The sequence below is a fragment of the Gekko japonicus genome, unplaced genomic scaffold, assembly GCF_001447785.1.
Source record: "Gekko japonicus isolate JY-2015 unplaced genomic scaffold, Gekko_japonicus_V1.1 scaffold100, whole genome shotgun sequence".
Lineage (NCBI taxonomy): Eukaryota > Metazoa > Chordata > Lepidosauria > Squamata > Gekkonidae > Gekko > Gekko japonicus.
The window spans coordinates 637,280-655,896 of record NW_015167060.1 but is presented as its reverse complement, the minus strand read 5'-3'; the positions used below and the strand labels follow the sequence as shown (position 1 = coordinate 655,896).

At 43.8% G+C, this 18,617-nt stretch overlaps 1 protein-coding gene across 1 annotated transcript; it reads left to right on the top strand.

The window, feature by feature from the left end:
* The first annotated feature begins 581 nt into the window (after positions 1–581).
* DOK3 (docking protein 3) lies at positions 582–11,410 on the top strand. Its single transcript, XM_015412545.1, has 5 exons — positions 582–646; positions 4,300–4,590; positions 7,938–8,028; positions 9,308–9,480; positions 10,327–11,410. The coding sequence occupies exons 1-5, from the start codon at positions 590–592 to the stop codon at positions 11,122–11,124; spliced, it is 1,410 nt and encodes a 469-aa protein (XP_015268031.1). The 5' UTR covers positions 582–589; the 3' UTR covers positions 11,125–11,410.
* Positions 11,411–18,617: the final 7,207 nt, after the last annotated feature.

Below are 18,617 nucleotides of genomic sequence, written 5' to 3'. Positions count from 1 at the left end.
GCCTGTTGATAGATATATAAAAGCAGGCGTTGTCTGTTCTCTTTGAACACTTCTGTCCTCCTAAAAAGTTCAGCATCTTAATCCAGAAAATGGCAGGACAATGCTGCAATAGCCTGTTGCGTCAGTGACGGTTGTCATATAGGCATTGTGCAAGCATTGTGCCCCTAAGCCAGTAGCCCTGATTCGGAGGCAGGGAGCAGGGTCTGAGTGGGTAGATTTCTGCTCTGTTATCTGACTCCAAGAGCAGTTTCATAAGTTTATGTACACCCTCTCAACTGAGAAATTCAGCCCTTCTCTGTATGGCACCACCTGGCTGTTTTCGGCCACAGTTACTGTGTGTGCTATAGTCCAAATTGAGGACGATATGCCCAGTAAGTCAAAAGTGTCCTTGGAGAGACTGTCCCCTGGGACTCAGCCTACTGCGACTCCCTTTTTTGCATGAAGGCCCAAAAAGAGGAAGTCACCAGGCAGGGAGAGGAAGTCGCCAGTGCTATCGTATATACTGACTCATCCCTGTGGCAGCCACAACAGCTTGCCGTCTGCAACAGTCTCTGCTTCACTGGGCTGTTGCCTGTCGGGAGCCTGCCCCATGGAGTGTCCTGTGAAGGATGGGATCCTGTATGTCCAACATCTCAAGTTTGGGAAGGTAAATAGGGGTCACGGAGGAGGGGAAGGACCGCAAATAAGAATCCAGTGACTTTTGTGAGTTTCTTCATATTCAGGGGAGTAGTATCTCATAATAGTATCCTAGTTCTAGCCATAGCGTCTCTAGGGCTTGAGCTTGTGAGTCGTCATTGGAGCCCACAGTAGCAGTCATGACTCTGAGTCTGTTTCCCACACTTTTTCCCCCCCAGATTACTGGATTTTTTGGTTGCAACCAAATGTTCTGTAATCCTTGAGTGTAAATAAATTCATCAACACATTAAAATGGCAAAATGTATGAATTCAGAGGTTCACCCAAAGAATGCATGTGTTGTGTATGTTTATAAATGCATATGCTGATCTGCCTGGTCTTGATTATGCTTATGTATGTGGAAACACTGAAACCTGGTGTTTCTCTTGATATGGGAAGACTGTAGAACAGCAGTGGTTGTTTTGGTATTGGCAGCAAGGCATTTCTTGACTGAGTCCACCATGTTGCTGGGTTCTGTTTCTTATGCCAGCAGGTCAGTGGCTTGGGCATCTCTCCTTGGCTGTCAGTTGTGTTGCAGGTGCCTGTTAACCAAACTGAAATATCAGACTCCCCAACGGTATAGTTGTCTGGGGCGTAGAGAGCTTGCAGTGGTGCCTGTCCATGTGGAACGGATGTCTGGTGCAAGAAGAGATCGTTCAGCAGCTCTCATTTTCAGTCACCTGCCTTGGATCTGAGCTAGCAAATGTGAAATTACAACAGTCATGCCCAAAGGGCATTCTGACAATTTGAGTTTGTACAGCCTTGCATTAAAACTTAGCATTTGTACAGCACGTTGCAAGTGTACAAATAGCTCTATTTACATTGGGCTGGATCATGTAGCTGTGTGAGCAAAAGGCCTTTTCCCCAGCAACACCACCAAGGTGCCACTGAGGTTTGGAGGGGTTGGGGTCCAGAAAGCCACAAAACATAGGCAGCTACAGTAACGAGGGGAAAGAAGGCACAATCACTCCACCCCCTCCTCACAATAGCACTCTCTTTCATCAAAGGGAGAGGTGTTGTCTCTGTAATCCTTGCAACAGCCCCATAAAGCAGGCCAGTATTTTTATCTCCATATTGCCAAAGCCACATAAGAACACAAGAGAAGCCATGCTGGATCAGGCCAATGGCCCATCCAGTCCAACAATCTGTGTCACACAGTAGTCAAAAACCTGGTGCCATCAGGAGGTCCACCAGCGGGACCAGAACTCCAGAAGCCCTTCCACTGTGGCCCCCCCCAAATACAGAGCATCACTACCCCAGACATAGTGTTCCATCTATACCTTGTGGCTAAAGCTGGGCTTATGATTAAGATGAGATCTAAATGGGATTTCATTCTTGCCTCTTGTTCTTGTAGCTGCTGTGCTACATCACCTAAGAGCCTGGGTTCCACAAGTCCTTTTCTGTAGCTACTTTTGACTTAGTTTTTGGCAAATGCTAACTGGCAAGAAGGAATGAAAGTGATATAACTGTTGCACATCTGGCTGTAAACTGATGCATCTATATGTCGTCCTGCTGTCTTGATTGTTATGGACTGCTCAGCAAATCTGTCCTACAGAAGTGACTTTAGCCTGTGGTGAACCCCATGGTTACTGGTGCCATTCTTCCTCCTGTCTGAATTAGCAGGGGATAGAAGGAAGCAGGAAAGCAGCCCAGTGAACTTCCTTGGTACTTGCTGCTGCATTACTTCCAAGCTTTTATCTCTAAAATGTGTAAGAGGCAGGTGGAACATCAAGTCTAGTACTTATTTCTTATGTTCCTTGTACTGGCAAAAATTCTACTTGTGGTTCTGACTATTGCAATTCTGTACCTTCCAAAGAAAATTGAAGCTGCCATATTTAAAAAAAAAATTAAAAAACCAAAATCCATGTAATACATTTAATTGGGATCAATCAAAATGGCACCAAAGGTTGGCACACTTTTGAGTGTGCCAGACGTCTTCATCAGGCTGGATGGCATAAAAATGAAAGGGCGGCAGAGCAGATGTCTCAGGTCATGATCTTAACACATGGATGGAAAATGTTGAGCACGAATGGAGATTTAAAATAGTGCTTGCTTAACGTTTTGTACAGGATGTTGACAAGACACAGGTCTTGTGACCTGAGACATCTGCTCCCCTGCCTCTTTTTATTTTTGTACCGTCCAGCCTGGTGAACTCAAAAGGCTGCACACTTTTTTGTGTCACTTTGGTTAGGCCTGAGAAAAAGGTATAAAGTGGGTTTTGTTCTTGCATTTGTATCTGCCAAAGAAATCTGAATGCCGCATTGTGGCATGTGAAGATTCACAAACTGGCTAGGAATTGCAGTAGTTTGCCATTTGTTTTTTACTAGCCCCCTATTCTTCCTCACTTTCTGAACCACAAAGTTTATCACTTTAGTACTATCTTCTAATTGAAGAAGAAGAGATTGGATTTATACCCCGCCCTTCACTTGGAGTCTCAGAGCGGCTTACAAACTCCTTTCCCTCCCCTTCCCCACAACAGACACCCTGTGAGGTGGGTGGGGCTGAGAGAACTCTGACACAAACTGCTCTTTCAGGAACAGCTGTGCCAGAGCTTGTGACTGACCCAAGGCCACATCAGCAGGTGCAAGTGGAGGAGTGGGGAATCAAACCCGGTTCTCCCAGATTAGAGTCCGCACACTTAACCACTACACCAAACTGGCTCTCAATTATACCAGAGGGGATTGTAATTGAGGGGGTTGTACCAGAGATGAGTGGGATGAGGGGTTGCAAGAAAGTGGTAACTGCTCCCATCCAACCCATGTCATTGATGCCGCGTCCTAGCACAAGATGTGGCTTCTTTTGAAAGAGGTGTTCCTTTCTCCCTGTTGATGACAGTGTTTTAAAAATTCATTAATCTCGTAGTGCAGTATAGTGGAGTCTGTCCCTGCTGATCACATTCAGCAATTGGGTGGCTATATTAGTAACACTCCAGTGGATGTCTAAGTTGTGAAACTGAAGTGCATTTAAACAGATTAATTACTTTGCACCCTTTATTTGTCTGCTAACCTTCAATTGCAAACGAAATTTGGAATGCTTTGATAAGGAATGGAAAGGGGCAGAGATTGATGTTAGGTAGCCTCGAACTACTGAGGGCTGGTGAGGAGTAGCCGAGAGCCCTAACACTACTGTCCTTTGGCAGCTTTACATTGTTCTTTCTGAGGCTTACACTAGACACTGCCCACACATTGTAAGGCTCCCCTGCACATCCACAAGGTCTAGGAAATGTGGTTTAAAATCATGGGGGAGGGGGCCTTGAGATTTCCTAATGGGGTGGAGACCACTATCTGCTTTGTGAGATTCTTGTGCTTGTATGACAATCCCACAGATACATCAGATCTGGGCAGAACAATTACTGTGCACAGTAAAAAGCCTCGAAGGGACATTGGTGTATTCCCAAAACCTACATGATGATTTCTATGATTCCTGGGGTTTCTTCCCAGAGAAGGATAGTCACATGTCTGCTCGGGCAACTAGCTAATTTCTGGACAAATGCTACCTCCAATTCCCCCATTCCCAGTAGTTTTGTCAGTGCTTAAATTCCTCTGTGCAGTCTGTTTCTTATCCAGATTCTTGTTCACCCGTGCATATCCCTGGATCTATGCTGTTCCCTTTTGCCCCCCTCACAGAAGATTTGGAGGAAAGTGTGGGCCCAGCTGTTTGCTGATAGCCCCTCTGGTGTTGCGCGGCTTGAGTACTTTGAAGTACGTGAAGGTGTCGCAGCAGAGAAGGCAACCCTGCGCAAGGGTGAATGCAAAGTGATCCGCCTCTCGGACTGTGTCTCTGTGGAACGGGCAAGCGAACACAGTTCACCCAAGGACACGGCACCCTTCTACTTGCGCATGATGGCACGCAACTACATTATGGCAGCAGATGAACCAGATGACTGGATAGAATGTGTCTGCCAACTGGCTTTTCAGGTATTATTATTTTTATTTATTTATTTAAGTTATAGACCACCGTCCCCCTGAAGGGCTCAGGGTGGTGCACAACATTCAATCAATACATATATCAATCAAATTCAGTTAAAACAATGGTTAAAACTGTTAAAACAGCTAAAACAATACAGTACGTGTCATAACTAGTTCAGATGGTGTTGGATACCAATTTATACCCTTTCCCGGGGGGGGGGGGGGGGGGAGAGTAAAGGAGGACAGGCTCAATGACAAACCGTTGCTGTCCCCAACCATAGGCCTTCCAGAACAGTGACTCGGTAACATCTTAATTCAACAGAATTGCACCTGGGCCTTACAGAACCACATGGAGATTCCTCTTGCCCATACATCGACCATGTAAGACCGGATAAAGGAGCCAACATTCAGTAGAGCAGCTTCTCTCAGAGGTTTCCTATTATCCTAGGGGATTTTCATTGCCTCACTGAGAGATCCTGGATCAGATTGCTCTAGTAACTTGACATCCCCTGACTACTTAATTACGATGCAAGGGGGGGGGTTGATGTTTTTTGTGTGTGTGTGTTTTTAAAGAATAATTGGGGGCAGGGGAGATCTTGAGTGTAATGGTCTGCGTAATCCTGCAGATAGCACCACGCCACGGTTCTCTTGCCTTAGCCCTGCCCTCCAGCACATACATTGGTGACTAATCAATAAACCAGCTGACTCTGGACAGATTGGATAATAAAAAAATGTCCAGCAGCATCTTAAAGACACTATGAAGAGGAAATCATTAATGATTTTATAGTATCTGAAGAAGAGAGCTCTGATTCAAAAAAAGCTCATGTTGGCCTTTAAGGTGCCACTGGACTTCTATTTTATTTTACTACAACAGACTAACATGGCTACCCCTCTGCAGTTAGGAAGGATAACAGACAGCCTAGGCTGGGCTACAGGAAAGAGGTAGGAAAACATCTCAAGGAATGCTTTACTCTGGAAGTCTGAGCATGGTCTCTGAGTCAGATATTTTTCTTGTTTGTTCTTTCACAAGTCATTTGCAACCTATTCCTAAATCATATTGTTTGTGGTTTAGGAACAGGCTGTAACAGAAAGTCCAAGTCATTTCAATGAGACTTGTTTCCAAGTAAGTAAAGAGCAAGAAAAAACAACAGTGTAGTGGGAAGACAATTTTATTCCAATATAGTAATACTGCAATATAGAAATAACCCACTAGAATACAATTGTCTTCCGACTGCACCATTATTTTTTTCTTCATCTCTTTGTTCTGGTTGGCCTTCTTTTTCTTCTTGCTGTTTCCAAGTAAGTAGACCTATAATGTAAGAAATGTTACAACCTTTTTGAAAGTTGCTTTTGTCTGTCATTTGTGTTTGTTCCCATTAATAATTAAAATGCTAGAGGTTTCCTACTGACCAGATTTGTTGGATGCCAAATGAGATAATGAAATTATCTTGCTCTTTGCACATGAAAGTCCTTCTGTTAAACTTCATTTTGCCATATAAATGAATTTAATGTCTAGAAAAGAAGGGAAAGGTGGTTGGCAGAACCAAGTGTGTGACTTTATCAAGAAACTAACTGTATCCAATAGTTGTCAGAGTGGTTTTAACCAATAAAGAGCGCTGCATGATGGAGTCTAGAAAAATATTTTCCATTAAATACTATTTTATTGCTGAAGCCAAACAAAAAGGGGATTCTTTTAAATGAAAGCTTAGTGCTGATAACATTATTAAAAGTTTAGACTAAGCTACATTGCCCATATTTTCATTTGTTTTTGATGTCAATATTAGTATATATGGTGCGTTGGGTAATTTTACTAATGGAGAGGTGTATGGAATATATAAATTTATGAGCTGGATTAAAGATGGGCAATTAAGTATTATATTTCTCTTCAGGAATAAATGAGGACTGTACACCACTGCTTTTCATATAATTTCAAATTAACTATGTCTTGAATAAATTGATTAGGATGACAGAAGGTGCATTCTTAACTAAGACTGAAACTATCATGACAGCAAAAACACCACATTCTCTGCCATGGATATATCAAAATCTGCTAGAGTTAGCTGCAACTGAAACGCCTGATTATGTTCAAATATATGGAAAAGATTTATAGCCGTCTCTAACTGTAAGAGACTGGAAATACATATGAGGAAAAACTGGCAGATGCTTAGTCTGGCTCTGAGGATGGTTGCTATAACATTCATATACAAAGGATAGCTAAAATCTATGAAGTTCCTGAAATGTTGGAAATGCAATGGAAAGAAGACAGATTTTTGTCATTGCTAGTGGCAACGTCCAGCAGTAAGGTCTTTGGGGATATGAGTCTCTTTAATGAGATGCTCAGTGAATTTACCTATAGAGCCCAAACTCTGTTCCTGAGAGGGTCAATTGTTAAAGAGAAGGAACAGGTGTTGTTTTGCATGATAATGGTGCCTAGGGTTCCTCTTACAAAACAACGGAAGTCCAGATAAAAAGGATTAGAGACTGGTTTATAAGAACTTTAGGATCTTTCAAGTATGAACAAAATGTCGTGGTTTCATGGGTGTTAAGGAAGAGTGCAAAAACATTTTGGGTTATTTGATTTGGTTTACAAATAATGGGGATTATAAACTTTCTAAAGTGAATGTAACCTTTTCTGCGTCGTGATTAATTGTTCTGCTAAATTATGAGTAACTGCAATTACTGGATCATTAATCTGAATGTTGTACTAGTTAGGCTTTTTATTACTGTAATGTTTCTATTCATGTTTTTTTTAAGGAAGAGGAATGGTTATAATCTCACAGATATTAGAACTGAGGCTGAGGGGAAAGACTCCTGTAAGGAAACATTTTATTTATATAGCACCTATCAGGTGCTTTACAAAATAAAAGTTAATCAGGTCCCCACCTCACTGACTTGCCTTCTAATAGATACGAGACCCAAGAAAAGGGGAAGTAGGCTGGGAAAATCAGTGGCCATAGTGGTTAATAGAAATAATTGGGGTTTGAAGTGAATAGATCTGTTTTGCTATGTTAAAATATAAATAACCAAGTGTAGGTGGGAATCTATGTCCATGGAAAGCTTCCTGAGTTCAAGTTGTCAAGAATCTATCTATCTATCTATCTATCTATCTATCTATCTATCTATCTATCTATCTATCTATCTATCTATTCTATTATCTATCTATCTATCTGATTTATACTCCACCCTCCCAGCTGAAACTGGCTCAGGGTGGCTTACATAAAAACACACAAGTAAGCAGCTTAAATAATCCTAAAACTATATAAAACATTCCAACATTACCTTCTTTGTTTACATACTCTTTATAATGTCTGAAATGCTGTCATTACCATATAATCTCTTTGCTGTGTTGCATACAGAGAACTCCTGCTTCATCGAGCACAGTTGGAGATACTCCCAAGCTGAAGCCCCAGATGGAGGAGAATGTCATCTACTCATCTTGGCGGGAAAGTATGTATTGGTCCCTGTGGGTAGGGTGGAAAACCTAGCGCTAAGAGACTAAAGGGCATGAAACTAGTTTCTTGAGGGGCTAACCTGGGGTGGTACCTGCTTCAGTGGTGGGCATTCTGTTAAAATACAGCTGAGGAACTTTGCTCTAGGTGGGAATATCATGTAGGTGCCAATATTTTGGTCAGAGCTGGCCCAAGATCATTTTTGCTGAGGCAGAAAATTCAAATGTGATCTCCATGGCAGTAAAAATAAAATCACTAATTGATGGCAACTTGACCAAGTTATCTCCCCTCTTATTCCATACTGAATCCACAGCTGAGCTAAGGATTTTAAACTACATTTCCAAGTTCAGGTTTCTAATAACTGGACTTACCCAACCCATCTCTCTTTAGGTTATGGTTATACCCCAAGCATGTTGTTCATGCCTCTCAACAATTTGGTTTCAGTAGGTGTGTGAGAGAGAGAGTCATGCGCTCAACAGGAGGGGCAGTTGGAGACAAAACACTTCAACATGGATACAAACCTGCTTCAAACCTGAGCCCGTTTGCGGGGAGGGCGGCCTAGAAATCGAAAAAATAAAAATAAATAAATAACATTTTGGGAGAACTCTTTTTTTATATATAAAATGGTAATAATCTTTGGAAAGACTGAGTTCATATGGATGCTCCATAACGCTTTATGGAACAGAGGACACTAGTTCAAATGAACAGAGGGGTTCTAAAATAAACAAGTCCTGACAATTGTGCACTCTGTAAAGAAGAGAGAATATCTGATGGATCAGATGCTAAAATACCTTGGCTTAATTTGGTAGATGTTACAGTGATCTCTAGCAACTGCTAGTTGTAGTTATAGGTGAATCCCAGAAGAACAAAGAAGGTATGAGTGAAAAGTGAGGATACCGTTGAAAGAATAATGAGGAATTGAGAAATAACCAGAGCTGCATGGATTCTGCACAAGCACAGCAAAAAAATATTCAGAATTCTGAACAGGATTTCCAGTGAGGCCTCGGTGCTTCTCTGCATAGCAATTTGCCCCGTTCATCTGCAGAAGCAGAATAAATTTTACAACATATATCAGCAAATCTTACTACAAAAGCAAATGTGCATGTTTTCTTACTCTGACTTCAGCAATAGGGATAAATGATATAATTTTTTCTTGATGCAGAGTTGTTTTGTTTTTTTAAAAAGCTGAGTAAGAGCCATTGGAATAGTTTAAAATCAAGTGAAAAGCCAGGGCATCCATAACACTTGATTTCTTGCAATATATCTTTTATCAACAGCCTGTGCGTTCCCAGTTGTGGTGTTCCATACAGAGGCTTCTTCAAGGTGTCGCCTGAAAGGGAACTACCTTCTGGTGACTTTCTCTGAACGCCTGGAGCTGAAGGACCCCCAGTCTGGACAGATTCTGTATACCTGGCCTTATGCCCTCCTCCGTAGATACGGCCAGGACAAGGTATGTGGCATTTTCCTCCTTGTTGCTGCCTCAGCCTCCAGTGGTAGTAGGGTAGGCTGCTCACATTGCTTGGGACAGAAGACACCAGTCTCCCATTGACTGCCCTGAGGAGTAAAGACAGTAGAGGGCATCTCATCCAGCAGCCTGTGTGGACAGACTCTGCCATAGTTCTCAGTGGGTGTTGTTATCAGGCGCTAGTCATGCCTGGAGGTAAATAATCAGTCCTGTAGAGGGCCAATGGAGATAGCTATGCTGTACCTCAGCTGATGATCCCTGCTATGTGAAGTGTGCCTACCTGAAGATATGCAGGCAGCTGTTAGTGGCAAGTGTCATGCTAAAGTTTCCAGCTTCAACTTTGGCTTGCCTTTGGATTGCTTCATGAGTTAAAATGGTCACCTTTCCATTTTTTGTTCCATTCAGAATAGATATATTCCGCAATACTGGTGACTATGACTAATGTATTCCTCTCCCCCCACCGCCTCTGTGTTGCTTCCTCTGTTGTATGCTGTAAGACTCAAATGGAACTGTTCATGTGTAGGGGCCATAACTCAGTTGACTGCATACTGTGCATATAAAGGATATCAGAACTGATCTCTGCTATCTCCAGAAATAAAGATCTCTTCCGGATGGACCAGAGGTCTGACTCACTAGAAGGCAGCTACTTCTAGATAACATCAAAACTGTGTTTCTTCTGTCTGTGGTACAAATGAGCATTGCCAGACTTTCGTTTCAATGTTCTGGGAGAAAGAGACTGAGAGATTCATGTCGGACAGCTATTAGAACTCTTGTCATAAGTGAACACCTTTTTTTAAAAAAAAAATATCTTTTCTTCCCCTCCCTCCCCAGACTGTGTTTTCTTTTGAGGCAGGGCGCCGCTGTGATTCAGGAGAAGGTGTCTTTACTTTTAACACCATTCAGGCTGCAGAGGTCTACAGGGTTGTCTCAGCTGCCATAGACCACCAAAAAGCCACTCTTCTTGAAGCAGAAAAGAAAACTGGGATTTCCCCAACTCAAGACTGTACACAGAAAGTGGGAGTCTGGTCATGGCCCACCACCATGGAAAGCCTGGAGGAGATGCAGGCATTGTATGCAGGAATTCCAAAGGGGACGGTGGAAATGGGGCCCCCAATTGTGCCTTGTAAGTCAGAGATGGGGACTCCTGAGCCACCCATCATTTATGCCTCTATTGGCAAGAGTTTTTTCCAGCCCTGGACTGAGACAGTACCCAAGGAGCATGGAGAGCAGGTCTCAGATCATCTCTATGAAAACCTGTGTGCTCGAGAGCAACGTACCTTCTCTCCAAGTTCTCCTAATGTCCCCTACAGAGATTCCTTGGAGGCTAGGGACAGTGATCTATCACCCATCTATGACAACAGTCCTGTAACAACAACACGCTCAAGTAGCCATCCTGGCTTGAACCCCAGCGCAGAGGCCGATCCTTCCTCAGAAAGCCAGTACCACCACTCGCTGCTTTGTCAGGCAACGGCGGGCAGAGTTGAAGATGAAGGGGAGGTCCCGGTGAATAATAAGCCGAAGACTAGAGGAACTGGTGCTTTGAAGCACAAGTTGGTTTCCCTGTTAAGCAGAGATGGAGGAATCCCAAAGGCATCTAGCAAGAGTATTAATCCTGTGGACAAGTTGTAATGAACCCTTCACCTGCAAGGGTTTGTGTCCCATAGGGTATGAAGTCTCTTCCATTCATTCCCCCCACCCCTGTGCATTATTATCTTTGAAGCCTTGACAGGAATGGTTTTTGATCCACAGTCTCTTAGACCAGATAGTGGTCTTGGGGATGAGGTGAACTAAAACATCCCTTTCCCACTGAATCATTCTTGGATAGTTAGAGATGGGAGTGGGGATTGTCCTTGTAGCTGAATCAGTGGATATAAAGGAAACTGGGGGGCTGGATGGATGTGTATTGGTTGGAATTTATCTCCCCATTGTGTCTCAATAAACAATTTTTTTTTAATGCTGTCAACTGTGGTCTTGATTCTATATACCACATGGGAAATAGTATGTTACAGATATATCTACTGCGGTGCTGAAGAGCTCTCTTCATGGCACACTCCAGGGTACTTATGTTTACACTGCATCACTGTGTATAATGTTTGGGGGGGTAGTTCAGTAGAAGAACACATGCATTTACGTGTCCTGAGTTCAGTCCTTGGCATCTCAGGTAGCAGGGGATGGGAAGGAATTTTGTCTGCTTGAGACCTTGGAGAGTTTCTGCCCCATTAAACAATACTGATATATATTAATATCTTAACTGGGTGCGGCAGATCATTTATTTGATACTGTGGTGTATTTGACTTATCCTGTTTCCACTAGAGGGCAATATGCCCCTTGCATTAGATCAATTGTTAACTTGCTTCAGCAGAGATCTTAGAGAAAAACACATTAAGCCTTTCTGGTGACTGGCCAATCGGGTGTGAATTGCTGTTACATACAAAATGGTGAAGCAGGATTGTGTGCTGTTGTAAGGAAGGTAGCCATTTCCTATTTAGTGTAAAGAGTCAATTCCACCATTTACATAGTGGAATGACAAGACAACACAGCTAGATTCCAGCCTCCATCTTCCTTCATTTCATCTTCAAAGACTTGTAATTTGGGATTGCATCTTGCACAAATTTTCCTGGTGAATGTGAGGTATTAATATTTTAAATAGAATAGATTCCAGAACTTTATGGAGCTAATGGGACAGTGTTTTTATGCTGGGCTGACTTATCTATTTGGTAAATGAGACACGTGTCCCAGGAAGCGTCACTGTGTGGGGGGTAGAATGGTGTTTAATTCCAAAGGGAAGTGCAGAAATTGTGCAGATCACAGTGAAAGGCAATTACACTTTTGTGTGGTGCTCACTGAAAGGAGCTCTTTGTGATAGTGTGGGACTGTGGTTTATAGTTGTGTCTTATGTATCATTACAATTGGTTGGATTAAACCATCTATCAGCAGAAGGTGTTGATGGTTGTGGTGGATCTCCCCACTCCCCCCCAGTCTCCTTTTCTAGCCCCTGGAATGTCACAGGATTTCTGTAGGCTGATAGTCACGTAGGTAGGGAGCTGCTCTGAGGAAGCAGAGTGTTAAGTTGTTTCTTCTTCCTCTTCCTCAGTGGTGCTCTATGAGACTTAGACTGGAACTAACCCAATGATTCCTCTGGAACCTCACATAAGCTTTGATGGGTCAGTGCTCAATTTCCCAAATGCCCCAGGCTGGTGCCCCAAGCTGACAAGTGTATATATGTTCATCATAGGTAATAGGATGGGGTGGGGGCGGCAAACACTGAGATCAGAAGGCCACTAAATGCAAAATGTAGGAATAGGTCTGTCGCCTTTCTATAGAGAGTGTCTGAATGTATGCAAGGTTTTTTTGTTTCAAAGCGCACGTATCTAATTGCATGCTGTGAAATGCTTTGGATTTGCTTAAACTACAGAGCTGTGGCATTCTGAAACATGAACTGGATCTTAAAATATAAGCCATCTGGCAGCTCTACAATAAAGAGGGGTCTCTTTCACAATGAGGCCGCTCTGTTAACAGGCAGCTACACTGAACACATGGGGTGGAAGAGGGATTTCCCTTTGGCGCCATCTGAAGATAATAACGGAGCCACTTCCTGCTTCATTTCACTAAGCAAATCCAGATGTGCTCTTTGAATAGAAGCAGCAGGCAGCTTGCTGTAAACAATTCCAGCCAGGCTTCAGTCAAAAGGATGACAGGCCCAGGTCTGCCAATGCAGTAGCTTCATTCAGAGGTTCCAGGGGAAGCTTTTCCTCTAGAATCAATCACACAACAGCAGATTGGACAAATCTGCACTGTGTGAAGGAGAGCAAGAGTGCCTAAGACTTATTACCCTGACCTGGTCTTTGGGCAGTGCAGGTAGCCAAGCTGTTGCAGCCTTTCTGGACTCTAGTCAGCTACAATTCAGCGCCAGTAAAATATTTTTATTTGCAAGATGGTTTTCAATCAAACAGTGATGAAAAATAAAACACAGGCGAGGCTGTATGATGGTTGCATTATCACCTTTTATCCAGCAGAAGGGGGTAGTGGGCTAGCTTCCTCTGCCTTACACTGTAAGTCCAACAAATACAAGGTGATTTGACTGCAGCCAACAGAAGGGAGGCACCAGCTACTTGCATTTTAGGGTGAAGTTCCATAAGAATGCAAAAATCCGATTCCTCAGTAACCACTGACACCCGAAGAACTGGGCCTGGTGGCTCTACTTGAGTTGCTGAGGAAGACAGGAAGTGGGCTCCTCCTCCTCCTCATCCCACGTGTGTGCTGTTTGTAAGATCTATCCCTTTCCTTTCCTCCCTAGTTTTCATCTATCAACCGCCTCTTCCTGCCCTTACTGCAAGGAGCTCAAAGCAGAGAACAGGATTCTCCTCTCCCCATTTTATCCATACAAAAGCCCTGTGAAGTAGGTGAGACTGAGAGGTGAATGACTAGTCACACCAGTCCTCATGGCAGTGTGGAGGTTTGAACCCGAGGCTCCCAGGTTCTAATCTGATTCTCTAGCTACTATACAACAACAAGAAGAGAAAATATTGGATTTATACCCTGCCCTTCCCTACCCAAAGGAGTCTCAGAGCGGTTTACAATCTCCTTCCCCTTCCCACAACAGACACCCTGTGAGGTTGGTGGGGCTCAGAGAGAACTGTTCATGAAAGAACAGCTCCGAAAGAACTTGTAACTGACCCAAGATCACACCAGCAGCTGCATGTGAAGACATAGGGAATCAAACCCAGTTCTCCCAGGTTAGAGTCTGTGCTCCTAACCACTACACCAAACTGGCTCTCACAACACTGACTTCCCTTTCTGTCCTTTTCAACTTCACTTTTCCTTTCTTTTCTTTTTTTTGTCATTTTTTTATTTAGGATATAAACATTCATAATCAACATTAAATTTTTTACAAAAATTCACTTTTCCTTTCTTGATTCACTATTTCCATGAACGCAGGACTGGATCAGAGCCGAAGCTCTGGTTGCAGAATTTTTTTTTGAAGGTTCTGAAAAATATAAGCCTCAAGAAAAACAACTGCAAACATATGCAGAGGCTTTTTCACCACCACTGAGTGGCTGCACCCAGCAGCTGCCCAGTAAAAAGACTCACAAGATGAATACTATATAATTTCCTGGCAAGCTTGAATTAAATATTATCCAAAAAAAGGAGGGCGAACAACAGATCAAAGCACACCAATTAGAACAGAACTACTCCTGCTGCACCTGTGCACAGGTCTCCATCACCCCTTCTCCTTTCAAGCTGATTTTTTTTGGGGGGGGAGCTCTGGTGTTCAGCCATACTGGGAAACTAGGCAGGTGCTTAATTGCATATTTTCCATCCTAGTGAGAGACTGTCCTTTTACCATGATCTCCACTGTGAATGGTCAAAGCTTGTCCTCTTCCACATCTGCATCCACTCTAGAGGATAATTTTGGTATGTCTGTATGGATTTAGATGCCTGAAGTTAGTTCCCAGCTGTAAAACTCTACTACATTCTCCTGTTTCTATTGTTTCTGGACTGGTTGATGAAGAACAGCTAGTGGAAGCTGAACTTGGTCAAGAAGGATAGGTCATTGATGGAAATGAGAGAGGTGAACTAGAGTTGATTGCCCTGTGTGGTCCTGTCCTCTAGCAGGCAGACACGTGCAGCTAGTCAGTTCGGGGGGAACCTTGGGAGTCCTTTCAGTTTCTTAACTGCTGTGATGCTAACCTTAGCAGTGGAATTGTCTGACTGATTAAGGACTGCTTTCCAAACACACAAACTCTTGATAGATGCTTCATGCTTGAGAAATGTGGGAGCTGGCTCCACTGGAAAATATGCTTGAGGAGATGTGAGGCAATATTCAAGTTCTGTATCCTGTCATCAAAAGTGCAAGTCACTATTCTATATGTTGCAATCCTCTAGCAATGCACTTTACTGTATTAACCAATTCTCAGATATTTATGATGACATCCCCCAGCCCAGAACATTTTCAGAGGCTGGAAGAATCCAGTCTATGGCTGCGGTCACACGCAACATTAGCCACGCAAGAGATACGGAAGACAAGCGGAGTTTCCGGTCGCGATCTCACCAGCACATCTGGGAAGCGTAGTGCTTCCGTGGCACAACTGAGGCTTCCTGCCGAAAAAGCGCAGCAAAAAACTAGTACCTTGGAGGTACTAGTTTCCAGAAACTGCGGGGCAAGGGCGGGCGTCTGATCGCGTTTCCGGTGGTATCCGGCGCCCGCCCATGTCCCCTTGCGGAAAAGGGTTTTTTTCCCCCCACGTCTCCGTGGATGCGCACACGCACCCAACGGAGCATGCGCATTCGTAGTGTACACAAAAAAAGAAAACCAGTTCGCCGCGCCGCGCGCTTCTTCATTGCGCGCAGGCGTGTGTTGTGATCGGCACCTCTCCCTTGCCATGGAACCTCCACAGTACCTCCACAGAACCTCCACAGTAGGTCTGATCGCTTTACTGCATGTTAGTTTGCCCCGGGGCAAACAGCCACACTTCTCCTCTGCAGTTTCCTGCCCGTGTGACAGGGGCCATAGATTGCTTTTTAGGTCCTGATTTGTCTACGATGTTACGATTGTGCATGACAGCATCATGGCATGCCCAGATATTTTCTCCAGCATTTACATTGCAAGAGAAGCTACACCTCCCTGGAGGAGTTTATGTTACACTTTGCTGAGGGCACCCAGTGCAGAGAAATCTTTATTCCAGGCAGTAACAGGTACAAGGTATTTTGAGCTGTGAACCCAGGTATTCATCAGACAAATCAGTTATATAAAGGCTTGTTCCCTGCTTGAATAAAAAATAGCTCTCAGTCATCACTGTGGAGCAGAACTCTTGCTAAAGAATAAGAAATAGCTTTAGTAGTAAGCAACTGCTGACATCCTCAGTTAGGTAGCAGAGCTGTTTCAGCATGTTTACTCTGAAAGTGGGACTTCTGTGGAAATTACTCCCTGTTGAGGGTAGTTAGCCCTGACCTAGATGGCCCAAACTATGGACAGGGGAGGCCAAGATGGTGGAAACACCTGCCACCTCAACCAAAGCCTTGGCAGAACAGCCCTGCGCGGGCCCGAGGAACGTGGTGGCGGGGCTCTCTGACCTCCACCAAGCCACAGCGCTCCTGCACAGGCCCAGGGGACACGGTGGGGGGGGGCTCTGCTGGCATCCCCTGAGCCGCAGCGCTTTCAGCGTGTGGAGCTAGGGGCGGGGCTTGCCGCCACCACCATTAGCGCGGGCTCCTGGGCTGCCGGAGCGGTGCTTCAGTGCGCTCCGGCCCCAAAAGACCCCTGACTGCAGTCAAACTAAGCATTTAAAGAAACACCTAAAATAAATCAACCCTGACTGTTCCCTGGAAGGCCAAATACTGAAGCAGAAGCTCAAATACTATAGCCACCAAATAAGAAGGGATCACTCACTGGAGAAGACCCTGATGCTGGGAAAGATTGAAGGTCAAAAAAAGGGACAGCAAAGGATGAGATGGTTAGACAGTGTTATTGAGGCAACAAACATGAAATTAAGCAAACTCCGGAGCACGACGGAAGACAGGAGGGCCTGGCGTGATGTGGTCCATGGGGTCGCAAAGAGTCGGACTCGACTGTGCAACTGAACAACAACAACAAGAAAATGCTTGTGTCCATCACTGCGTCTACTGGCAGTGAATCGCACATTTTAATCATGTACTGTGTAAAGAAGTACTTCCTTTTGTCCATCCTGAATCTATTGCCCATGGACTTCATTGAGTGCCCGTAAGTTCTAGTATTTTAGGGGAAGAAGAAAAAGTTCTCAGTATCCACTCTCTTTGCCCCATGCTCCATTGGTTGCCCTCTTCTGTACTTCTTCCTATTTTGCAGTGTCCTTTTTTGAGCTGCAGTGACCAGAGCTGCACACAGTATTCCAAATGAGGCCACACCATAAATCTATACTGGGGCATTATGATATCGGCAGTTTCATTTTTCACTCCCTTTCCTAATAATCCCCAGCATGGAGTTAGCCTTCCCCCCCTCCCACTGCTGCTACACACTAAGTTAACACTTTCATTGAGATGTCCACAACACCCTTTCCCCTCAGTTTAGTTAAAGTTGGGATTTTTTTTGTTCCAGTATGCCTCACCTTACACTTACCTACATTAAACTTCATTGCTACACTGTTGCCCATAATGAATGTACAAATGTACACATGGATGCTCCATTGCTGCTGTGAATGCCTCTGTATTCACTAGAGTAATGAGAGCTACACAAAGAATCATCTCCATGTAAAAGCAACCCTGGTAATGTTATTTACCTCCATGCCATTAAAAGCTTCAACAGTCCTTTCCTGCATATTCAGCTTCTACTAACAGGGCTGGGGAGTTTTCCTCTAGGTCACTTGGTGACCCTAGTTATCATATAGCTTTTGAGTCACAGGACCAAAAAGCCTGCGGGAGAAGGAAGTAAACAAGACAGGACAGTTTCAAAAGGGACTGGATTAGCAGTGTGTCTATGATGCTTTGATGAATCAAAGCAGCAACTTGCAATATAGCAATTTGACTTGTCCTCAGCTGAGGACCTGTCTTGGTGAGCTGATGTCTGGGGCCAAGTACAATTAACGTGAACACTGTCATTGGGAGAGGTACCTGGAGGATCTTTGCCCATATAGTGGCCAGCTGGCCATTGGCATCCTCTTCCTGTTGCAGAAAAAGCAATAACAGCTTGCACATGCATGTTTTCCAGCAACTGAAATGTCAAAAGAGGAAGCTATAAATCCCACTTTTACATAGAAACACTTGTGCTTTGTCCTCATTTGCTTACCTGCTGACCTATGCTGAAAGTCAAGCCAATAAAACTAGTTTGGATTTAAATACTTGTATTCACTAAGATTAAATTTGTAAGCCTCTGTTAAAGGGAAAACACTGATATATTGTAAGGGCAATTGTTCTTTTCTACATTGTTTTTCATCTACAGAGTGCTCTCAAAGCATATCTGGTCTTAAAAATCATGATATTGGTGCTTTTTTGTTTAAGAATATAGCGCCAGTACTCATATCTGAAGTTGCATCAATTTTCACCAATTCTCCACCCACCCCTCAGGACCTGGGAGAGCCCTGAAAAAAGGTTCTGGTACTCAGTACTGGTGACTATTGAGGGAGGGAGGGAGGGAGGGAGGGAGGGAG